The 26164-nt window shown below is 37.7% G+C and overlaps 1 protein-coding gene across 9 annotated transcripts; it reads right to left on the bottom strand.

The window, feature by feature from the left end:
- Window positions 1–447: 447 nt before the first annotated feature.
- cobll1b (cordon-bleu WH2 repeat protein-like 1b) lies at window positions 448–25651 on the bottom strand. 9 transcript variants are annotated; one of them, XM_028022741.1, is made up of 14 exons: window positions 25393–25651; window positions 25120–25193; window positions 9224–9412; window positions 7039–7243; window positions 6602–6827; window positions 6403–6447; window positions 6216–6310; window positions 5784–6017; window positions 5569–5698; window positions 4489–4705; window positions 4298–4380; window positions 2188–3650; window positions 983–1068; window positions 448–877 (listed from the first exon to the last, which is right to left on the bottom strand). In XM_028022741.1, the coding sequence occupies exons 1-13, from the start codon at window positions 25393–25395 to the stop codon at window positions 1024–1026; spliced, it is 3009 nt and encodes a 1002-aa protein (XP_027878542.1). In that variant the 5' UTR covers window positions 25396–25651; the 3' UTR covers window positions 448–877; window positions 983–1023. The 9 variants fall into 9 exon arrangements, with proteins under 9 accessions (XP_027878542.1, XP_027878545.1, XP_027878543.1 ...); XM_028022744.1 differs by having other exon boundaries at window positions 448–909; window positions 983–1065; XM_028022742.1 differs by having other exon boundaries at window positions 983–1065.
- Window positions 25652–26164: the final 513 nt, after the last annotated feature.

Below are 26164 nucleotides of genomic sequence, written 5' to 3'. Positions count from 1 at the left end.
AGAAGTTTTCTCCATCTTATGTTTGGTTTTTTATTCTTGATTCTTTTATGCCAGTTAATGTTTTGGTTGTTCTTCCTTGTAAAGCACATTGTGCAGCAGGAAACATGCTATAGCTATAAATACATTTGACCTTGACAGCTAAAGTTAAATCAACATTTCTTTGGTCACCAGCAGAGCTTTTCACCTAGAATAAGCTCTCCCTTTACTTTAATAAACCTGAGCAAAAATAGTTTAAATCCTTTACCTTTATGCATCTTTAACTGAGGTTTCAGTTCAAGTCTCATGCTTCTTATTGCTGTTGCAGTGAAAACTGACAGACTGAGTTTACCCTACAGCAACATGCTCTTGGCTCACACACAAGGATCCAGTTTTACCTGTTGTGAACGACCGCTTTTATTCTGAAGGATCTAATTTCAGCAGCTTGTGCAGAGAAACAATACAGACAAGTGGCTTGCTAAAAGCTTTAATCATAACAACAATCACCAAACAAGTACAAATGTACACAGCAGTGCTCTTCTGAATCCACTGGAATGGAAATTAAAACTTAAATATGGAAACATTTACTTAAGGTCATACCTGATCTGTCTTACACATTCCGTATTATTTAGATAATGCATTTCCTTAATAAATCCAATAATATTATTGCTCTGGGAATCACTAATAATTTATAGGATTATTTACCATCACTGATCACAACTCTTCACATTAAATGCATAAAAGTTGTCACATAAAAGAAGCCAAAAATAGCCTAAAATAAAAAGAATGATATAACAAAAATAATCATTAAAATCCAAAGGTTTATGAAGGTTGGCGAAGACCATGGAAACAGGTTTCAAAGGAAAACCGCTTCTTCGCTCATAGCACAGGATGAAGACTTCTAGAGAAAAATGAAAACAAGATTACCCCCTCCTAAAAGAAGAGTATTGAGCATTTGTTGTGGAAATGGATAATAAAATATTGTCTGGTGCTGGATTTTACTTACAGTGAAGAAAAAAAAAAATAGCTGTAGAAGTTACAGCACAGCTACAGTCCGGTCTCTTTTGCCATCTGAGTAACCTCCTCACCCTGCTGGATGGAGAGAAGAGGGAGTTTATGATAAACGGAAGACTGCTTAAAGTCAGTGGGTCAAATAAAACAACATACTGTATTTACTATATGTAGAAATCATAAAATATTAGGAAAAAAAATAGAAGCCCTCCAGTAAATTTGAAATGGAAAAGAAATGGACAGAAGGATCACAGTTTATTAAACTCTTTTCCTGCAGTTTTCAAAAGAAAACCAGAATCAGTAGTTTATCATGAGTGCAGAGAACCCTTCAATGATCGCCTATATTAGTGATCTCTATAGCAACTTGTAAAAGTATTCACCTCCCCCTGAATGTCACAACATTTGTCACATAAGGTAAAATGCATCTGTACTCAGCCCCAAAGAGCCAATACTTTGGAGAACTACTTTTCACTGCAGTCACAGCAAAATGTCTCTACCAGCTCTGTACAACTAGAGATTGAAATTTTCCACCCTGTCTTCCTTGCAGAGCAGTTTAAATTGAGTCCGAGTCTGATGGAGAACATCAGGATAAGAATTTTTAAGTCTTGATTCTTAATTCTGGGCTCCACTATGTTTTATATAGAGACTAAGTGTTCAGGAAGATGTGAAGTTTTAGTTTTCTACCACAAAGCATTTTGCTTCTATAACAGACAACAAAGAAAGTCACATTTTAGTTTAATTTTAACAAATCTTTTTCCACATGTTTTGCTGGCTACTCTTTACATGTCTTACAGATTTCTTTCAAATACAGATTTTTTTGCCACTTTTCTACCAAGATCAATTTTGTGGCATGCACATCAACAAACAGCTGTTCCATGACAGATTCTTGAGCTGTTCTTGGCAACTCCTCTATTTATGTGACTAATGAAGACAAGTAGTTTTGGAGTAAAAGGGGGGTAAATACAAATGCTCAACACAATTTTCAGATCTTTATTTCTAATATATATATTTACATACCAAGACTAATTTTCCTTATACTTCACAGTTAAATCAATATAACATTGTGTTGGTTTATAATTAAAACATTAAAAAAATTAAAAAGCCCTGAAGTTTGTGGCACAACAGCAACAAAATATAAAGTTAAGGGGTGTGAATACTTTTGAAAGGTACTACATTTCAACCCTCTGCTTCAGGACCAACCTTGAGTTCAGATAAACCCTTTGACTGGATGACTGATGACGGACTTGTAATTGGAGAAACAGGCGGAGACACCTTGGAGGGAGGTGATTTTGGACCATGGGACAGAGACTGGCTTCTTTTCACAGCAGAGGACACAGCCTGGGCGAAGCGGGATGGCGTCGAAGGAGCAAAAGGTCTAGGAGCTGCAAAGCTCCTAAATTTTTCCAAGCTTAACCTAGCACTCAGCTCTCTTGACGGCAGACTGCTTTGCCTTGTCACTCGCATAGAGGCCACATTCTTGTCACCCTGCTTCGGACTAAGCTGAACTCCAGTGGCCTCTGCCATCTCCTCTTGACACTGTACAGGAGATAAAGAAGGAGTAAGAAGCGGTGGTGGAGGAGGGGAAGGTGGAGAGGGCAGGCCTGCTCTATCTGGACTCCCTTGAGTTTCCTTGAGGCCAGAGGCAGGAGTGGCACTAGGGCTTTTCTCAGCAGCTGAAGTTACATAAAATCCAGGTGTTTTTTTGTGCTGTGCCAAGCGGAAAGAAGCAGGCTTAGGTTTAGTTGCGGGTGGAATTTTCATGTCCTTGACCTCTGTTGGCAAACCTGCTTGGGAAGCTTCATTAGCAGAGGAGATCTTGTCTGTGATCTGGACAGTCATGGGTGGTGAGGGAGGAGGAGGTTCAGGTATGCTTCCATTTACAGTGTGTTGCAGTGTACTAGTACTAAAAGTAGTAGTGGTATTAATTGTGCTAGACAGCAAGTCATCCCTGGGTAAGTTAGAGTTTAGTTCAGTTTTCTCTCTTAAAACTACAGTCTGTCCCTGGTCCTCTTTCAAACCGGGAGAAACGGAATCAAGTTCTTCTCCCGGAGATTCTTGAGACGCTTCCAGTGTCAGTGCAACTTCAAAGTATCTGTGTCTCTCAAGCGATTTTTGAGGCACGATCGTGTAGGTTGTCATCCCGACTTTAGGGATGTAATCTCTCGTCAGCTCATTCGAAGGCTTCGGCTTTAGCTCAAGGTCTGCTGCATGCATAAGCGATGCTTTCTTTGGGGCTGGCACACTCGACTTTTTTTCTTTGCACGGAGAGGTTGATGAAGTGTGGAGAGATGTGCCTTCGGAGGGTTTAGAGGGTTCTAGCTCTTCTGTTGAAGTGGACATATCTTTTTTCTCTGCTGGCAATAAGGTGACTGGAGCAGTTGATAAAGAGACTTTGTCCACATGTTGTTGTGGAGGCCCAGCAAGTCCCGTGGAATCCGTTTGCACCGGAGCATCTTCTCCAGCGGGACACTGCGTGCTGGTTGTCACTGAACTCGCCGACCCATCAGGCAGCTCTCGAGGGGGTTCTGGATTTGCGTCACTGGACACCTGAACTTCTGCATCCTTTTTTACAGAAGGAAGTAGGCCGCTTTCATTGCCATCAGCTTTCGGCTCTTTGCAGATGGGCTGTGGGTGAACATCTTCAACTTGAACTGCAACGTTATCTGCAGGAGAAAAGAAATAGAACATCTGTTATGTAAAATGAATGTATTTTTTATTAAAAAAAGACAAGATGCTAAAATTTTACATCTTTCACTGCTGAAGCATAATTTCACACTGAATGAAATATGACCTGTAAGTAAGTACTCATGGACAAAAAAATTTTATGTTAAGAAATGTTTGAAAAAAAAAAAACAACTTCTCATTGCGTTTGCTATACTGCTTCATCTGTCGCATGGGCAGCATATGAGCCCCTGAGTAGGTTAGCAGTCATTGGCTGAAAGAAATGGGCCTTTGTAGCTATAGTTATAGTGAACTGCCACTGAAAAAGTCAGTAAAAAAACAAAAAAAAATATTGAGTTAGTCTAAAGGTAAAAGCAAAAATGCATCAGGCACATTCATTGAAAAAGGAATCATTAAGAGTACCAAGAACTTCGCCACAGTAAATTCGTTTTATATACAAACAGTTTTACCTATGCTGAATAACTGTCCTTAAAAGTTGGATTCTTATTTTTTGATGCTATGCTAATAAAAAGTAAATTTTATACCTTAACATCTTTATCTGATTTCCATTAAATGTGCCCAGCACTCTTTAAAATAAATAAATAAATTTTTTTTAAAAGTGATCAATTCTGTTGGAGAAAGTGCTTACCAGTGGTAGTGGGTTCAAATGAGTTTGTGTCATTACTTTTAACACCCAGAGCTGCAGAATCATTTACAGTGCCGTCCACTCGTCTGGAAAAAAAAAAAAGAAGAAAAAAGTTAAAATAAGAGAAAAAACTGTTGTAAATCATAATGATGAAAACATAGCACAGCCTTATGTAGAGTCACTAGAGTTCGTACTTGCCATCTGAGGATAGATCAAGACACTGATCTTCCCCACCCGCCTCCACTGTACTCCCACTTTCTGCATCTGGAGAAGGTGAGTGGAGCGAGGATTCGGGGGACACGTTGAGGATGCCATTCTCTCCCTGGGTTTTGGGAGGAGCGGAAGAGCTTGCAGATCCAGCAGCCTCCTCCTGTTCTCTAATCTCCTGCAGCATGGAAGAAACTGTAGTTGCTGTAAAAAAATAAAAAATTAGAAAAAAATAACTCATTGTTATTTGAAATTCTCATCCAGTCATGTGTAGGTTATTTTAACCAACTGAAAACTAAAAAGGAGAACAGGTAAAGTTTCAGCTTAAACAAAACAAGTAAATCAGACAAAAATAATATGACTGAAAAACAGAGTTGCTGAAAATTAAACAATCTGTTTCCTTCCACAGGATATGCATTATCCAGCAAGTCCCACACTTTTAAAAAATTTGATAAAAACATAAATAACATCAGGAGGTCATTACTCACAGTAAAGTTTGTCAAATTTATCGCTTCTCTATCTCACATATGCACACAAACACGAGAAGAAAAAAAAAAAAGCTGTCCTTCATTAAATACCTCTGGTACAAAATATTTTAAAAATATTTTCAGCTTTTGATTTCTGTGCATGCAGGACGGGTGGCGTTTCCTCCAACTGGACAATGGGGCACACACAATCACAGGAAAGTATGTTTAGAACCAGGTAACTTTATATTATCCAAAAGGGAAAAACATAAGAACTTGGACAGCACAAAACCAGAAAAAAGACAAGTTTCTTCATTTGCAAAAGGGGAAAAAAGTCTACAAAAATAAAATTTAGCCCAGTTGGATTATTAATTATCTCACAGTATAGTCCCAGGACCATATTGTTTTCCAACATCTGCACCACAAAGTAACAACCACTAGGAGGCGCAAGAGTCAAAGAAGTCAAAAGCCAGATGTTCATTTTAAAAGTTCCAACAGAAATTCCAATCAAATATATTTAAAGGTTATTTTATAAATGTACTATTACAAAAATGAAAAAAAAAAACATCTCTTAAAACCAAAATGGCCAAATAAGAGTCAAACCTTGAGCATGTTCCTCTTCTGACAAAGCTTTTTCAACGTTAGTTCTTGTAGATGTTGGAGGTGCAGGAGCCTTGCGTTTGGTCCTCCTCAGTGAAGATTCTGCCGAGAATCCGCGACTTAAAGGACTCCTCTGTATGAAAATCAAATCTAACTATTGTATCCAAGTGTTCAGAATTCTGCTAGCATCAGACCTTAGATCTCATGCTTACACTCACCTGAATCCCATCAAGTTGGGTGCTGGGTTCAGAGTTGATTCTCTGGCGGGTGGTGAAGTCTGAGCGACCGCTCTGAGATGTGAGAATCGGCGGTTGGGGCGCACGTCTCTTCTTTGGCACTTCGGAGAACGTTGAAGAGTCGATAGGAGTTGAATTTGAGCAGGGTAAGGCCATGCTGAGCGGTCGAGGCTTGCTGACAAGCACAGGAGAAGCTGGGGCACTGACAGTCGTTGGCTTTAAAGAGTAAACATCCAATCAGAATGTGATAAGAGGCCTGTTTCCAAACACAGTGAACATTGACCATTGGCAAACTAAAGCAAAAAAACATCCCTTTTACCTCACAAATATGCTTCAAGAGAGTTAAAGGTTTGAATCATTACCGAAAAGACACATTAGTGCACATAGATAAAAGTTTTGCTTCCCAACAGTCACCTGGTCTGATTTCTTTTTGCTTTTTCTAAATTTGCTGAAGAGGCCTTTATTTTCTTTTTCTTTCTGAATTTTATCTTTCCCTGGAGTTACCAGTCCTAAAACACAAAGAAACAAATCAGAATTAGTGTTCAAACTATAATATGATTGGTCTTTTAAAGTCATAATGCAGTTTGCAGTTACTAAATACCTGCAGGGACTGGTGAGCTTAGGCACACAGGAGAAACAACTTGTCCTGCACACAGACAACAAGCTTAAAGATTTACTACTTAAAAAAACACTTCCAATTATTCTTAACAGAAAAAGAAAAGAAACATGGAGTAAATATGATGAGTAGCAAATTCTTAAATGTAAAATTAGCAGCATGATTTGACTAAAAGAAAACTTACCTTGTGTGTCTTTTGCATAAACGTCCCTTATTGCATAATCATTAAGAGACCACGACAAGTCTAAGGGGGCTGATGATGTGATGTCTCTCAGCAGAACTGTGGTCTCTGTGTCAAATTCACATTTCTCACATATCGCTGGCAACAGTTCACGGAGGGGAACTCTAGGATTTACTCTTAACACCGTCTTTTGCATCTTTTTGTAGTTTATCACCATCCGAACAGTAGTCTGGAGAACAAACAATGAGTCACTTTTTGGATAACTGAGGACAATTGGGTCACTTACGCCAAAAAGGTTTGAAAAAAAAATTCTGTTTTTAATGTTTTTATTATATATGAAATCTGAATTGGCATCAGCAGGCGAAAGCTTTTACAAAAATGAAGATCAGTCACTGAATTTCCAAAGAGGATTCTTGAATTTATTAGTTTTGATAACTTACCTCTGGCATCTGTGGACCAGCCTTCTTATTTTTATCCTCTCCCTTCGGTTTCAATATGATCTTTTCTGCATCTAAGGTTCCTATAAGGGCATTGGGCTTGAGTTTGATGTTGTTCCTGTTGGCAGTGACCAGTTCTAAAGTGTGGCTTGATGGATTTAGGTGATACTTCGCACACAGTGTGACCAACAGATCCATCAGGGGTTTGCTGAGAGACAGGAATAAAAAGAAATTAAAAATAAGCTTACATAATTAGAACATGAATAGGACTGCTCCTTTAAATAGTGGTCTTAGAGTCCTTGATGAAACTCAACTCTGGGATTTTCATAATTGAACCTCAGGTCACAACATGTTTTTTAAGAACATATAAGCATGTTCTTAAAAAAAGAGGAAAAAAAAACATGGCTTGTAAAACTGCATTACATGTCATTCACTTTGTCAACAAATCTTTGTAATCCCGTTTCAGTGTCTTAACTCTTCACAATGGTACTGATTATGACGGCTTGAATTTTACAACAATCAAAGCGAAGAACTTTCGGAAGCACAGTAAGGTTTGACCACATTGGAGCTGTAATGAAATCTGTTAAGCTCCAAATGAGTTCCACCAAAACAAATGAATCCCATCAAAATAGAAAGTAAACATGCTCATCTTAACCTAGCATTTCAGCAAATTGCTCCACTATAAACATGTCGGCAGGAGGAAGACACGAGTTTATTTAAGGTTGAAACTGTACGCATGAAGTCCGATTACTTTGGAAACAAATTATAAACCTAAGCATAATTTAGGTTGTGTGCTTTCATAACATGGCATTTAATTTCTTAAGAGCTAATCTAATGTCAGAGCAATCAGTGTTATTGATGCTAAGTAAGCATCTGCATAATTGTAAAAGGAAATAGAAAGGATTTAGGCTACAATTATGTTGTGTGTCACTACATATAAGCAGGTAAAATCTGAAGTAGGTAAGAGAGATTTTCTTTAAAAGCAGTTTGTTTTTGCTCAAATAAAGTTTTCTTAAATTTCAAACACTTAAAATAGCAATGAGCCTTAAAAAGCCACCTTAGAATGAGACAAGCACAAACACACATCCAACAATCATTGAATATTGCACACTGATAACATTTCTTAAAAACAGGCTTTGTAATGTATAAAATGTTATACATTTGTGGAAAGATAAAAAATATATATTATTTTTTTACAAAATAATTGATTATAGAATAGGGTGATATTTCAAGTCTCCTATACTCCATGTCAAACAATAAAATAGTTACGGAATATTTGTTTCCATTTTGGTTTCACAAAATCCAAGGTAAAACCATAAATTGCAAAAACAGCAGCAAGTCTACAGTAACCAAAAACACATTTCAAGTCTGTACTTGAAAATGAAAAGAAAACCCATCATGAAATCAAATCTAATTTGTCTTGATGATCTGGTTTGCGGATAGCTAGGCATGCAAATAAAACGTTTTTACGTTTTTTTTTCTGATGCAAGAGGTACTGGAGTTTGGCGAACAAAACAAAACAAAAAGTCTATAAAGAAATCACTCACACTTATTTAGCTGCAACTAATTTCAGTTGCTGTTTGAGCAATTTGGTTAATCTGATTAAGATACATTTAGTCTAATCAAACAAGAACAATCTTAATTCATTCTCGAGAGTCCAAGGTGCATATGATCCCACTGTGACTGTTTGTGTGGTGTGCCTTGAGCAAATGACAGATGGTGATATCTTGAGTAAACTTTCTTGATGAGCTGTGAGATAAAGACAGACACACAGACCTTGATCTGAAACTCTGGCATGGAGGTATGCAGACATGTTGATCTGATTAGGTGGTACAGTTCTACTTTAACCTTTTTATTGGGTCGTGACAACACAGCTACCAGTAAAAATACGCTAAGGGAATAAGTTTGTCAATGTTTGTGATGGAGCAAAATGAAAAAAAAAAAGAAAAACAATGCAATTAATACTGTCCAAGTATCCATGTTAACTGGGACCACAGCATTCAGTGACTCCACCCATCTGACTCAGTCTGTTAGAAGCAGGACGTCATGTGATGACTTAATCCGTCATCAGTCTTATGATGTCGGGCTTAAATGTTGGATGTTCAGTGTGAGAAAGAAATTTACGCCAACTGTTTCTAATAAACCAGCTTTTACAGAAGTTATACAAGTTAATCTGCATGCATCTTACCTTCCTTCAACTTGGGTGTTCTTTTCTACTCCACCAGGCAAAACCACAATAAGAGAGAGCTCTTTATCCATCAGGTTTTCCTTCTGGTCCATGGTTAAACGAGGGCTTCCTGGGTGCCACTGGGAGAAACCTGAGCAATCGGCTGTCTTCAGTCCTGGTGGGGACGGGGCTTTGGTTTTGGTCGACACCCTGCAGTTAGATAAGAAGATGGCCAGTCTCAGATTTGCAGCTGCATTTGTTTGCACTTTCAAACACTGCATTTCTTTATGCAAACAAATTAAAGTGTTTTTGATTGTGGCACTGCATAAAAAAATAAAAATAAACTATAGAAATGAAAACACTAAAATGTTTCCTCCCAGACAACAATAGCAACTTTTTCTTCTAGAGGCTTTACAAAGAACTGAGGCTGTAACAACTAAGAGGACAGATTTGCTCACTGAGCCTGAAGAACAGGCTGAGAATGGAAAGACATGTGAGAGATACTGATATTTAAAAAAAAAAAAAAGATTAAACCCTAAATGTGACTCACTGTGGAATATTCATGTAGAGAGGTTAATGTGTTTTGTAAATATAGTTAGGTTATCAAGTGCTTGTCAAAGCTTTGCATTCCTGCAAACAAAATCAATAAAGGCGCAGACAGCAGGAATTATGCATGTTTACAGACTACTCTGACATGAAAAACAGCATGTTACACAAAAAAACCAAACTGTAAACCGGTCAGTAAATCCGGGCAAAGGAAACACTGAAAACATTCATGTATCATTTCTTTTAGTCGACCTATGCACAGATAGAAAGAGGTTTCTTGTTTTTGCAGAGTCAGCACTCCAGAGGGGCAACTTTTAACATCTCACACAGGGACACTACTCATTCAAAAAGAGGAATCCAAGCAATGCAAGGTCAAAAACACCACTTGATCATGTCTACTGGTGATATATTAGTATTGCTGTAGGGACTGATAGCCATGAAACTCACCCCCAAAGCAACTTTTTTTTTTTTTTGCTGATTAACTGTCCAAATAGATTATTTAGGTCTCTATCTTTATGTTTCTGTGCAAATTTTGACATGTCTGTGCAATTCTTTTAGCCTAAAACCATCTCACCACTGGAATCTTTGGTCAAATGGTTCTTAGGCTGTTGAATTTTCCTATTGGTTGCACCAGAACAGGTTGGTACAACTTTGTCACTTCGGGTATAAAAGCACAGCGCTCCCTCCCCACCTCTTCTCCCAGTGGCCAGACAGGTGTTGGAGTAGCAAGCTTCGCCAGTGGCGACTGGCGAGCATCAATCAATAGTGCACTCAGCCTTACAAGAATGCTGTAGCCATAAAAGACTCCGACACAGAAAAAGAATCGCTAGATTCTTTACAGTGCCTTCTGATGAGAATTTTGCAGACAAGTTTCCTCCAGAGTATCACAAAATACCACAACCTGTAAAGACGTTCACTGAGCAACACCTCTGATTCATTGCATCAGGATTATCAAAAAAAAAGTGCATAAAATGTCTTACAAATTGTTTGGGGGACGATCGTTACAGCTTCTACAGCATGTTCATTTTTGTGCAGCACTTATGCAAAATTCTAAATGATTTTATTCAATATTACATTTCATAAAAACTTGCATCAAAATATGAAAAACATATATTTTTATCTCCAAAGTAGTTCTACCAAATCATATAAAAAGGTTAAACCTTTTGTTTTTCTACCTTTGGGTCTTCCAGGGTTGACTAGAGTTTGGTGTTAGTGGAGGAGGTTTTGTCACATTTTGTGAAAAGCAGTTATTTTGGTAAGACTTGTTGATCTTTGAGTCAAAACCAATAGCAAACCAAAGAAATTAAACCTGTACCCAGCAAACCTAAATTATTAATGGGTTTACAAGTTATAGTAGATTAAAAACAAACAAAAAGGAGTAAACACCTAGAAGTAAAGAGTGAGTTGTGTTTAATCAGATCATGTTGGATTGTAATTATTTCTAAAGCCTTAAGATATTCCAACAGTTTTTCTAAGAAGTCTTTTAAAACATTTATAATGTCAAACTAGTCATGTAGTTAGTAAACCTGCAAAACTCAAAGGACAGAATAAAACGTGGCTGTATAGAGAACAATTATTTAATTTTAAAATGTAAAGAAAGAATATTAAAGAAGAGATAACTCCTCTTTGACATAATTCAAAATATTCCACTACAATTTCAAATGGGGCATTTATTTATTGAAAGGTTTAAATGAAACCTAAAACTTGCTTTTGCATGGCTATTTTTTCAAACTGTTGTATGAATTTTTATATTAAGTAAAATGTGATCAACATAGCACCACCTACCCACGCCTGAACATTGGAATTTTATTGAGATAGAAATATTTGTAGCATAAATGGATTTTCTGGGTTTTATAGTTATTCATATGTTAAGAACCTTGGGTTAAAATTGTGACAATTTTAAAAGTGCAAACAAATAAGGTGAATATTAACCTACAAAATAGATTTCTTGACATGGTGCATTTAGATTATAAAAAAAATGCATAATAATATTTATCATAGACCTATTGATTCATCGGGGAAAGATATAATCACCATTCAATGTAAAAAAATTGTTGATGTACTGTAGATGAACAGTATTGGGATATAAACCGGACTTAGTTTTGATACTATACAGATGCTGGAAACATGAGCGAGAAAGAATTAATGTGTAAGACGTTCTGGCGCAGGCTCAACAAATGAGCTCACAAAGTTTGGATTCGAGAGAATTGGGCCTCATGGAGGAATCTGAAAAAAATTAGGTCAGTGATCGATGCAAGTCTGAGATATATTCCAGCTGAACAATGCTGAAAATTACCGCGGTGATCACATTAATCTTCAAGTAAAACCTAAACCTATAGGGTCTGCATAATTTTACACCTTGATGCAGTAAGTGCGGTAAACAGTTAGATGGTGTGTCATTTTCATGTCAATGTTTTAAAGTTAGTGATGCATTTGTTTGTTGTCTGAAGTATTGCTTAACAATAAAAACAATTTTTAAAACCACCGGGCTACAATGTATTTGCCCGTAAATGCCTCATATGGAAGCATTTAACAAATTAGCATGGAATAACATACAGCTGTCGCACCTCCGGCTCATCCCAGTTTACACAGCCCTGTCAACACGGAAGTGTTTTTAAAATTGAGACACCTCAGGCAGGTGACAAACATAGAGGGTGGCGTGTGTTTTCCATCCAGGCCTGTGCTGATGTGTTGCTGAATGGGAGGAGACGTGTTGCGGCTTGACTGTGCTGATGTTTCCTTTACAGGTAGAGTCTGGGAGCTCCAATAATCACAAGCAAGCCCATTGAAAGTCACAGAGAATAGCTGACAGACACGATCCTACATCCGCAGTAATTAACAGCCTGATCGTCACCATGTCCCCTCTTACACTTTGTCATAAGACACGATTATGGAAACTTTTTTGCCCATGCAAGAGGAAATCGTTCAGCTTTGCACAAAACCCATTCAGCTTGTATGTTAAATCCTCCTTCCCACCAATCTCATTTAAAATAATGCACATTTAAATATGTACACACAAAATAAGATAAAAAAGAACAATCAATAAGTTAGTTTTTTTTTTATAGGGAGGTCTGGAGAGACTTAATCAAAAGAAAGTGAGGGTTCCAAGTTGGGAACTCCAGCAGAACCACCCATAGTTTTTATTGCGTTTGTCTCCTTGAAGGCAATAATAAAAATTACAACCATCTCATCAGTTAATACGCATTATTTAGAATTATCTTAGCATTACTCCTCGTACATTCTTTATAATTACACTAACCATCCTACTTTACAATGGTCAAAGTTTTTTTTTATTTTTATATATATATATATATATATATATATATATATATTCCTGCACCAACAATGGAACTGAACGTTACAATGTCAAGTACAGCCACTGATGTCATGACACTCACATTTTTAAACATCATAACTCAGAATGTACCCTTAAATTATTAGTATTACTTGCAAAGAGCAATGGTGATAGGACATTGCCCAGAGGGACAACATTCTGATATTCTATAAATAAACTTTCTGAAAGATAATAAATACTTTCTGCTTCAGGAAACTGAATTCTGAGAAACGCAGCCACAAGATGATCTGAGATTTGAATGCATGGAAAAAAGAAGCCTGCAACATATGTATGCAAAAATATAAGAAGAAAGAAAGAAGGTAAAAACAAATCTGTTTAAATAAAAAGGTCAGTCAGTTTTTCTTATTAAAAAAAGAAAAATTATGTCCAGATGTGTCTACTTTTGTAAAAAAAAAAAAAAAAAATACCTCAAATACTTCTTTGATTAGGTGGGAAAAAGAAAATGACAAGCACAGGCAGTAGAGGAGAAAGGTGGAAAAACAAAAAATAAAACAGAAAAGCACTAAAACAGTCCAACAGAATTAAAGTCAGATCCTTCATTCATCTGGAATTACTTCAACAAGAAAAAGAAACATTCAGCATTTTTATAAACTTTATTTTTATTAAATACTAACAAAACTACAAAAAAAAAAAAAAGCTGTCAAGAAATATTACTCTCTCTTTGAGTTACAGAAAAGAATATGAAGGATTACCAAAACTGCCTTATGTGGTATGTTAACAGTTGCTGGGTAGTGTGATGGCCCCTTGGAAATGGTGGGTTCATGTACAAGATATAAACAATTTGTTTTTATTGTTTGTTTTTTTCTTTTTTAATAGAAGTCTTTCCTCTTCAATCGCACCGTCAGATTATTTTAAGAAACTAAATCCACAGCTCAATGCTCCACTGACCAAAACAACTCCAGCAGCTGTAGCACAGCTATACAATCAAATATACAGGCTTAAACATGCCACAGTGCAGCAGGCCCAACACACCCTGGCTTTCAAGTCACAACACATGCATTGAAACTTCCCTGAATGAAAGAAAACTTGGCCAGAAATCATTTGCTTCATACTTCCACAGCACATAACCCAACAAACAAAACACTGAGGAGGAGCAGAAATGTTTGAGAGCAGGTGACAGACCTGCTTTTCCAGTGAAGCTGCCAGCATTTCATTTACCGCTCTTACCTTTCTGCGCACGCTGGTTCCCACTCACATAATTCCCCTTTCAGCCATGTTCTCCCATGAGAAGTCAAACAGACTGATCTCTGCCAGTATAGCCTTAAAAGGCCCACCTTAATGCCACGCCCTAATCTGTGACATCAGAAATTTGTCTCCCTCTGCCTAAAATTCCACCAGCCCTCTAGCTGCAATTCTACAAAAGCTGAATTGGCAGCGCTCTCTCTCTTTGGTCCTGAGCAGAGAGGTAAGCAGCTTTACCTCACCTTTGCAGACATGAACCTCAGGGTCCAAGCTAGCAGGCACAAAGATTTGCATGGGCTCACAGGACTTTGGATCTGCTGAATGATCAAATTTATTTACTTTTTTCTTTTTTGCTGAGAAGTGAAGCAATTTACAAACTAAAAGAATGTTAAGTAGGGACTCCTGATAGTGATTTTGTTTCTCACTGGGTCTCATTAATTTAAATCAGGTTGTACTCCTCTGTTTTATTTTCCTTATGAAAAAAAAAAAACAATGCCAACAGTTTAAAACCACACCTTACTTGTGAAGAACTGACTCACTCCCAAACCACGTTAAAGGACCGTCGGTTGTGCAAAAACATAATGATAGTGAGTCAAGGCGAACAAAGAACATGTATTTCCCAACTGTGATGATTGACTATGTCTGAACATGATGGATGATCATTAAAAGTTGTCTCCCTCACTTATTAAATGCACACAAATAACTGAAAACATAACCTACAACTGGCCACTTTATTAGGTACACTTTGTTTGTGAAATGTTATACTCCCTTTTGCTATGAGAAGTGCCTTTATGGCATATATTCAACTAGGTGTCTGAAAATTTTCAACAAAGATTTTGGTCCACATTGGCATTATACCACGATGTGGTTCCTGCATATTTGTAGACTGCATACCAAAACCCAACACAGCTCTGTTGTTTTGACATCTTTTACAGTAAAGTGTACAAAGTGCAGTAAAAAAGATTTACTGTACTTTGAAGTGCGATGAACTTATTATGTTTAAGAAACCAGTTTTGAGGAACGCCATGTCACACAATATATTCCTGCTTGTTGTAGCCATCATAAGTTGGATAACGTTTGGTCATAAAGAGACAGAAATGCTCCACAACAATATGCAGGCAGGCTGTGGCTGCATTCGTACAGTACCATGTCCTTAACAACCTAACAACGGGGTGAATTTATGCTTTCTTGTTGTTTCTAAAACATTCTGACTCTTAATGCTAAAAGTGAGGCACACCAGCAATATGCTTACAATCTAATATTGTCCAATTTTGGCGAGCCTATTTAAATTGCAGCCACAATTTTTTGTTATGAAGTGCAACTTCTGCAAGTGAACCCCATGTCCTTCAAGGTTTGATGTTTGATGCCACTAACTGGATGGTGTTTCTCTTTCATGCCATTCTTTGTAAACCCAAGAAATCCTCCCAAATATATGAGCAGATTGTTTTATGTGCCACTTTGATACTCAGCTTGAACTTAACAAGTTGACTTCACCACATCTATGCCTAAATGCATTAATGTCCTGCCATGTGATTGCTGATTTGTTGAATGACTTAACATGCAATTTAACAAGAACACCTAATATTGTGATTGGTGGGAGTAGCACAAAATTCTACAAGGAGTTGTAAAGGTGCAAATCAAATTTCGAGTGGTAAAAGTTAAAAGGAAATGACCCTTGACGCCTTAAACTGTTTGCTTGTGACCCTACACCTTTCAATTGTTTAAACTGTAAAAGATCTAATGAGCATCCTAATTGTTGTGAAAATTGTATAAGAAACATTATCTCCACCCTGATAAGCTTATTTATTTTTTATGCCTTGGGAGGTAAAGGGCATTTCTTTACATGCAGTCATAAAGAAAGTAAAAATTTCAAGAAGTCAAAAGCCTGTAACTAAAAAGATTATCTAAATTGTGGTTTACATATTAAAGTTCAAGAGTCCAACAGAAAAAATAACCCAGTTTACTTGGGACAAATTTAATGTTTTTTTCTGACACTTTTAAAGTCAAACTGAACTTGCCTAGAAGTATCGTAGTAATAGATAAAAGTCACACAAATGTTTCCTTTGAAATAAAAGAAACAATGACTTCTGTAAAATAAACACTCTACAGATACGAACTCAAAACATTCCATTTTATCAGTATGTCATTGCTTAGAATAGAACTGTGATTTTGCTCAAACTTACTTACTCATCTAAACCACTGGATGTTACTCACTCTAAATTAGTCAGTGCAGGACTCGCGTCTTGGATGCAAATGCCTCAAAAATCTTGATTCTTCCATATTAAATGAAGTGCTGTGGGATGTGGTAGGGTAAGACTAATAAAACAATTCAACAGATCCTTTTTGCATTCAACTTTCAAGACATCTTATCTAAATCCAATCAGTGTACTTATCACACTTTTACCCAAAATAGTCCACCAGAAAATGACTAATTAGAGGATTTCATGTTTTTATCTTGCTCAAAACATTGCATCTGTTTCCTGCATTTACAATTGGTACTTCTGTCCAAGATACAGCTGACAAATAAAATCACTGATTGTCCCTGCATGGTTTGCAGCAACAAGTTTGAAAGATGTACTCTGTGAGCATCACTACAATATTAAATTATAAAAATTTACTTTGTTTCTTTTACCATCAAAATCAGAAATCTTTTTTTACAACCCTTAACTTTATTCCTGTAAGCCTTTTACTGTAATCAATGTTTAAACAGTAACGTTTCTGTTGATGTACACTTTCTGCAATGAGTCATACTCTAAATGTGCTGAATGCCTAATTCACTGTAATAATGGCTACTTTGTGCTGGAAACTTTACACTATCTGGTATGAAAGCAATACGTTTTTCCATTGTGAAATCAGGGCAGTACTTTATCAGTAGTTTTGCGCTTTCACTGAAGAATGTGCAACCCATTCTGCAAACACCACCACTAAATACTGTCAAATGATAAGGGGGTAGGTGGTGAGTGGAGATGTGAACAAGCTGGAGCTATAAAGCCTCAGAAAATGAAGTATTTTTTTTAATAAAAGTGAAAATCCAAGTCACAGTTGCAGTCCAGGTATGTTATAATGTACAAGAATACAAGTGCTACATAGCTGTACTGTAAAATAATAACAAATCTCTGTAGTGCAGATTAAGGTGCTTGCAGTTTCATTGTCGCCATGCATTATGATAGAACCTCTTAAAGTTTCTATCCAGAAAACAAATTCAGTCAAATCCAAAGTAATAATATTCTGCAGGAAGACAAATGAGTGGGAACAAAGGAAGCTATCCATGAAGAATTGAGTAACATCACAAAGTTGGCGACTTTCTAAAAATAGTTGTTTGTTTTTGCAGATTCTCGAAAATGTGGCAACAAAATGTCATGACGTGCTCTGCAAACTTTCACCTCAGGAGAACTGGAAAATGCTGAAGAACCAAATAACTGAAAATATCAAATTCTGGTATGTGACAGTAAATGACACATGTAGCAATAAAAAAAAAACTCTGTAAGGGGACAACTACTTTCACAACACCATATTTACTTTTTATTGTGAAGATAGTTGCATTTTCACGTAAAGTAGAAAAGCTTAAAGCTTATCAAAACCGATAGTCTGGCTCCAAACCTTGATGGGTGCAACTCTACTCTCTGTTTTTTCAACACTATATGATGCTGAATGGACATAAATTCTTACAAACTTTCTCTGAAATTCCACCTTTCCAAACAACTTATAGAGCTCTAGCCTTCCATAACCCATTCTCTTTGATAGGTTTTCTCACAAATCTAAGTGTATTTTGATAAATGTTGTGCTTCCCTTGCTGTTGAGCTATCAGTCAAATACCATTACATTATTTCATTTACAAGGAAAGGAGCTCAAGGAAACACTGTTTTTGCATGATCAGCTAATCAGCAACTAAAATCAGACTCCTCATAGGGCTCTGATGAGAGCCAACACCCTCCTGGAAGGCTTTGGGAGTTGGGAGGCCCACACTAGACCTCCAGCCAATTTGATAAAAGAACTAAACAAATATTTCCTCCCACAAAAGTCTTGGCATACTCAGACTTTGCAGGTATTTGGCAGTCACCTCCTAACCCCCCTCCCCACCCCCCCCACCCCCTTACCTAACATATTAAAACCCCTTCTCTGCCTTATTTTCGTCAAACAACCACATTCAAACTTTCATGTGAAACCAGCTGTTATTATCCTGAGTCATCCTTAAGCTGAATGTAAGTAAAGTTATGTCTGCACCTTGTGTTTCACTGCATAAAACAAACTGCTAGTCTCAAGTGGTGAAGACTAGAGGTTCCAGAGGAAAGACAAAACACAGTGCCAGAGACACAGCTGTTAATCTGGTAAGAGGTCACTCACAGTAAACACAAGCATTTTAGAGGGTCTGGAAAGGCCTTTAGTTCATGAGCAGTGAGGGATGGGAGGAGATTTGTTAGAAAAGGGAGCTCTGGGACCTTATGAGAACTTCCCACCTCCTAAGTGTATCGTTTATACTTTAGGAACAACATTTTTTTTTCTCTCTGCAGCAGTTTCTTGCATAAGCCTGGAAAAACTCAACGTCTCAGGGTGTCCCGTTACATCATTATGTGGAGTACTCATTTTAGCTGTCATTATGTCCACTTGTCATAATCTGGCCCAGCTTCATTTAACATCAGTCCTGCACACTTTATTATAGCACTGAAAGATCAAAAGAGCTAAAAGTCAACAGGGAGGGAAAGAGATTTTTTACTTAGATTTAAAATCATTCATTCTAGTTTCCAAATCTCCTTTGAGACACTGAACTGGGATCTGCTATGGTACATTACCCTGTCCTTATCTCCACGCAGCTCAAATATTTTTCCTCTAAACATTGCACCATATCAAAGCAATGAATGTACAAAGGGGGAGGAGGAGAATTCAGAGTGAACACAATGCATGTTTGTGTCAGTTGCTGCACATTTTTACACACATCTCAAGAGAATGCACTTAGAAGCAGTTGGTTGGGTGATCAGGAGGTCCTTTCAAGTTACACAATACACAGAAATGATAAGGTGCAGTAATTCACTCTGGTCTCTGATGATTTAACCAAGTTTGTGCATTTCAAAGTGCGACAAACATTTAGATGAAACAATTTAGTTGAGATGAAGACAGCCATAATTCTAACCGTGAAATCCATGTCCCTTCATCTGAAACAATGCAGAATTGTCTACAAAAGAGCATCTATCAATGGCACAAAAGCATAGGCTCCATGTTTTGCTCATCACATGAACTGAGCTTTCCAAAGTGGACAGGCACAGTGGTTTTAAACTAGAACAGACATATTTATTTTTAAAAAACTAAATGTGAAGAGAAGGCTAAGTGCTGAAATGATACAACCCAAAAACTTAACGTCATTACAAGCATACAATCTAAAGTGAGGCACCAGACAAATATCCTTATATGTCCACTTAATGTCTTCTAAAATCATAATAAAGAGAGCGACATGTTTATAGCCAGAAAAGCATTACCTCAGAGGCAAGGTGCACTGGAAAATACAGCTGGACACACAGATTGTGTGGATCTTGAATACAAAGTAGCTCTCCTCCTTTTACTTACTAATGTTTGCTGTCAGAGCTAGACTCCTCATTGAAACCGTGGCCCTGGTTTCTTGTTAGTGTCATGCTGTGGTTCGCCGGTTGATACGTTCTTGTTGGGAAATGATAAGGTCCACTCTATCTGTGCTTTAGCAGTGTGATAATATGAAAACTGCAAGCCACACAAGTGGCCACATGGAGACCACTTCCCAAACACATGCACAGTGACAGTGCCATCTAGAGAACCACATCATAGAATACACACATTTTCCACATTATACCTCCATAATAGATGGCTGTGACAGGGATTTCTCCGGTTGCCACAAATTTGTTTTGGCAACCAGAAAAAATGTCGAAACTTTTTCCGTGCCCTGCAAAAGTGCAGTGTCGTGCAAAAGTATTCACACCCCTTGAACTTCTTCACATTTCAACAAACTGCAAGTTCTTTTATTTCAATTTTATCTAGCAGATCAACACAAAGGAGCAAATAATTGAGAAGGAGGAAAAATGTATATTGTTTATAATTGTTTTTTACAGATAAAAATATAAAATATCAAAAACATATTTTTAGGAAACCTTCTATGAAAACCTTCACTTGGAAAATTATTCTTATAATTATTAACAATTATTGTTGACCGCTTGGTCAACAATAATTGTGGCAAATATTTCATATGTAATGAACATGCATTTCTCCTGACAGAGTAAAATTTAGCCAGTTGGACAGAGTTTCACAGCAACAGACGCTCACATCAGGCACAAATGACATTATCCAAAATTTCAGAGATGAGAACAATAAGAAGCAAAGAAAACAGACCAATATTGCAACTAATATTACTATCGCAATATTTACCAATTTTATCACTAATGCAGGATTTTCAAATATCTTGCAGCCCTAGTTTTAGATCCCCAGTTCTTAAGTGCTGATGTCCTGCTCATAGTTACCTCCTTTTCATCACATCAGAATCAAAAGAATAGCTCATTGGTACACTGGGAGTAAGTTATTCAGCCATTAATTCAGCCTGGATACATTCAAAAATGCAGGGCATTGGCTGGTAAGGACTGGAGTGGGATATCCTGGATTTAGAACAAAGCTTATTCATGTGTTAGAATGGTCCAGTCAAAGTCCAGCCATAAATAAAATTGAGACATAGACATTGTTGTTCACCGATGCTCTGTATGCAACGGAGCTTGAGCCATTTTGCAAAAATAAGAATAAAATCTCTCTCCATTGTTGGAAAGCTGGTAAATACAAACCATAAAAACTTACAGCTAAAGGATTTTACTTGCATCAAACTCTGATTATTGAAAGTACAGAATCAGTGGGCTGAATATAAATCCACACACTTCAGATTTTACATAGTAAATACAAATTAAAACACCACTTTTGTCTTCCACTTTGCAATTACTGCAATTTTTGACAATGTAGCACGTAAAATCCTAACAAAATAAATCTTAATTTTGACATTGTAATATGACAAAATGAAGCCTAGGCGCAAATTCAAACTGGAAGACTCTTTTATCCCCACCGGGACCCGTTAATTGAAGTGACCTGCCCACAACCGTCGACCTATCAACGCCGGACCAAGCCACGTCATGTCCAATCATCGACCAAGTCCCAGCTGATAAGGACCTTCATTCATGGTGTCCTTCGCTCTCCAGCCGAGCTCAACCCACCACCACCCCTTCTCCTCCATTCGCCCGGTCCTGAGGCCCACACCCTTCTTCAACCTCCACCACCAGTGCCGGGCCCTGGGGGAGGACGTTCCTTACAGCATCGGGAATGCTCATCTGAAGCCTATCGCTAACGCTGCGATAACCGTTATCCCCATCCGGGGCCCGAGCGCCAAAGACTTTAAATTCTGGTTGTCAATAAACTCTTCTAATTGTCTTCTTATCTCCGTCTGAGTCTCTCCAGATTGAAATGTAGAATTGGACTAAAAGAAACAGGAATGCAAGTCAGGACTGGCACGCCTTTCACTGCTAATATCTCATCTAAACTGGACAAACATTGATAATGAAGGTCAAGCAAATTGAGGCAATTTGCCCCGTTGCTGCATGAAAAGTTTGAATATTATTGGAGATATGCAAAATTTGTCATTGTGAGCATACAAAGGACTCATTCATGTGAGATCATTGTGAGTGTTAGTCAGGCTAAGAGTGGGAAGCATCCAACTGTTATGGCCTGGAAAAGTGCACAACAGAAAGAACGTGGGGCCATGTCTTCCAGTCTATTGAACTAATGCACAAACCTGAAACTGTGCAACAAATCTGTTGCTGCAGCCAACAGAAACACCAAGCAGTAGAGATAAGTAAATAAAAAATGGTTTATTATAAGAACCATGCTTAATGAAATTCTTTACTGTTAAAAGAGGTCATCTTCTGGTGTTAACGGTTAATGTGTTATTAATGAGCCTAGAGTAGCAAAAAAGGCCAGCTATTATTCAACATTTGCTGAAAGTTGGCTTCTGAGAAAGCATCAATGAGATAAAACTTTCCAGCATTCAAACACTCACTCGTTAAACTCTGCTGGAAGTGTACGGCTTTTTTCCCCCCTTTATTTCATCTAGTGGGTGGATATTTTTCAATGACACTCTTTATATTGGTTTCTGAGCCCACTGGTTGTGAGTGGGCAATCTGCAGGCAGTATGCTCACTATCAAATTATGCATGATTCTAAATGAAGACGGCCTTGTTGTCTCTGGGGATAACTACAATGGAAAAAAAGAAAAGAAAAATGTGATACGCCTTAGTCTTGTCTGCGTCTTGTGATTTTTGTGTCTTAACTCTGGCGTTTCAACTGTGCTTGCCCAAATTCTTTAAATAACTCATTTCATACCATCAAGTCTTGCCATATTATTCATTTGTTAACTCATGTGAGCAGCTGTGCCCTGGGACTGCCTGCATGTCAGGAAACAGCTGTGGGGATTCACAATACCTTAACCAGTTCCACATTCTGCCCTTAAGGAGAGCCAGCCATGTGAGATCATGCTTTTAGGTGTGTCCAATTACCAGGGCCAGCTCAGAGCTGTGCACTGTCAGAGGACTGAACCAATATGCTTCTCTTTGGCAACAAAGAATGTTATTGTAAAAGTGTCATGCAAGCACAGTATTTTTCTTGACATTAAAAAGATAGGTCCCAAAAACACTTCAACAACACCACTTTGCAATACTGCTAGCACTACTTCTAGGTAAATAATACTTGCATTAGTGCCAGCAAACATTTCTGCATTAAATCAGCCAGCCAACTGATTCTGGCAGGGTCAGTATTTGGACAACAAATGAAGCATAGCTTCGGGGGACACTGAAAATGTTCCCGTATGGCTGCGCTTGAAAAGGAGAGAAGCAGCAGGTTAGTCTCCCCAAATAAAAGCAAATAAATGGAGAACATATGTCTTTAACTATCTCCACCACACCCCAGCTGAGGATGGAAAAGTGGTTAACCCACCAAGAAATTGACTTACAAACTACTTTATAAAATATGAACATGCAGTACCATGCAGAAGCATGTGCACTCCCTGAACTTTTTCACACTTTGTCACAGTAAAGTCACAAACTTTAAAGAGATTTGGGAGTAATTTGGAAAGACAGACTAATCTAGTACATAATTGAAGTGGATGAAAACAAGTTATTCAAATAGAAACTTGCTTCCGTTCAGCAACCTTTATACTGACACCCCTATGTAAGGGCCATTGCAACTAACTGTCCTCAGATCTTACACAATTATAAATAGAGTCAATTTATTGTCAGTATGTTGTTTGAAGGCCTCACAGGTTTTTTAATGAACAATTAACAAAGGATCATGAAGACCAAGGACCACACCAGGCAGGTAAAGGATACAGTTTTGCAGAAGTTTAAATAAAGAACCACTCTTGAATTAATCATCTCAAATTGAAAAAAGCATGACGTAACTGCAGACCTACTAAGACATGTCCTTCCACCTAAATTAGCAGGCATGTTGATGCTGTTACAAAATGTATTTCATTTTGCGTAGTTTCTTCTCTATTATAGATTTTAGTTATTCCAGTCAACGTCCTATAATTGCTAAATAACTATCAACCAATTACTTTCGGCAAATTTGGCTTTATGTGGTGGAATATTAACATTGCAACTAACTCTGAAGACACCACCCCCAAAGCAAAACATGTTGGTGGCAGCATCTTGCTGTGAGAGTGCTCCTCTGCAGTAAGCACACTATCAATGCTCGGTAGAGTTAATGAGAAGATGGATAGAACTATACAGGGCCATTCCTGTCAGAAATCTTGTTAGAAGCTGCAGAAGACCCAAGACTAAGCTGGGAGTTGACACTGCATTCACACAAAGAGCCTGAATATACAAGCTGATGGCTTTGTGCTGCACAAAATCCAAATGGCATATACTGAGGTTTATAGCTATAACTTGAAATAAAATAAGAAAAGTGTAATTCTTTGCAAGTCAAAATAAGAGGGGAACTTTTTCATGCAAACTTTTTTTTCACAAATGCAAGACAGTAAAAATAAGCCAGGGTTGGAAGGTTTGAGCAGTTGGTCTTGACTGTCACCTTAAATTTCATCTCAAAATCTCAGCCAATTGGCAACAAATTGCTAAAACAGTGAAACGAGACGTCGAAAAGGCTCTGGAAACTCACTTTCCACTTTTTAATGATTCCAACCACAGTAATAGAAGCAGCTGACATCACCTATGACTCTATATGGACCAAAATTGATGGGAAATTCCATCAAGTCACACCAAGCACTTCACCAGCACCATTTTTTTTTTTCTTGGAAGGAGGGAAGGGGATGTGTTTATGATACAATATCCTCTGTAACCCCAGTGGATGCGTGACCTCCACAACAATCATCACGTACAGCACAGTGACAGAGGCTGTATGTTTAGCCTCCAAAATAGTTCCCATGACCTCTGCATGTGGTCGGGGGTATTTCTCAGAAGAAGGAAAAATAATAATAACAACACTGTAAGCAGGAAATGAGGAGGGTTCAGAGGCTGAAACGTCTGAAGCAACCCTGACTCCTCTGAAATGTACTGAGTTTAAGGAATGTAAGTTAAAAATTCGGTACATTTAGTGACAAAGGTGGCATTGTGCTCATGCGTCAAACAGCTGGGAATACAGCTGGTTGTGTGCACAGGTGAAAGTTTCGAATGTTATTTTTGCACAAAAACGGGAAGAAATTCTCCAAATAATTAAAGATATTCTAAGCTTAAGAAGAATAACATTTCTTGTAACAAATAAACTGCTTTCATTATTTTTTTTTGAACGTTTTTACAGCAGCCCCTCTCAATGACTGTTTTTGCAGTACTTACCTCAAGGACGTGCTCCGCGGATGGGGCTGGGATCCACGATCATCCATGACTAAACTCATCGGCCTTACGAAATCCTTGGGACAATTCAAACACAAACAGAAAGCGCAGTTCATCTTTAGTGAGAGCCGTCATACCAAACGCACTCTTCGCTGGTGTTTTCATGCGACACCGATACCAAAAGGTGGGCGAATCCCCCGCATGAGGTCACCAGCTTGAGTCTTGTTAACTGTTTCTGCAATGAAAAGAAACAAACTGTTTCTGATTGTGACTTACCATGAATTCAGATGGTTTTCAAAGCAGATGTCAACTTCCATTAGTCCTTTAGGAGGAAGAAGTCAGCACTCCTCAAAACAGATTTTGGGTGAAAACATAATGTCGCTCCTTAATGAGGGCTTCTTGAAAAGCGGACGTTATGCCCCTCCGTTCATTTAAGCTCCTTAGTTATGCGTTATTTCTCTCCTGACACTTTAGCCAACAGGACTGTGCCAACTTTCATCTGGAGCTACATCACAGACACAGAGCTGTAAAAGCGGGGCGGTTCTCGGTTCGTCACACTTCCCAAAAGGGTCCTTACTTTGTGTTCAGTTGTATAGCTCAAATTTAAATGCAAATAGAAACAACTCGATATGCACTTTAGATTTAGTACCACAAAGTCAATTCGTCAACATTAAAAAAACCTGTAGCTTGTGAAAACATACCAGCGTGGCTGTTTAGAATTTCTTTTCTGAATTTATTGTCTAAAGCGACACCATGTGGCGCTTTGTGGAGCCCACTTTTCATGTGAAGAACTGTAATCATTGTGTTACTATTTTTATAGAATGTAGATATACAGTACTTGTTTTCTTCACAAAATCTTGTTGCTGATTAAAATTTGCACAAGTCCCACAGCCTGCAAAAATGAAATAAAAGTTTATAAAAAAAATAATGGTAAAACATAAATGTTTCTTAAAAAATGTCAAAGAAAAAACTACAAAGTTTAAATCTTAACAATAAAAAATAAAAAGTCTAAATGAAACATATCATATTGATACAGATATAAAAATTA

This window comes from Xiphophorus couchianus, chromosome 7, assembly GCF_001444195.1.
Source record: "Xiphophorus couchianus chromosome 7, X_couchianus-1.0, whole genome shotgun sequence".
In the NCBI taxonomy this organism is placed as follows: domain Eukaryota; kingdom Metazoa; phylum Chordata; class Actinopteri; order Cyprinodontiformes; family Poeciliidae; genus Xiphophorus; species Xiphophorus couchianus.
This window is presented reverse-complemented; position numbering and strand designations above follow the sequence as displayed.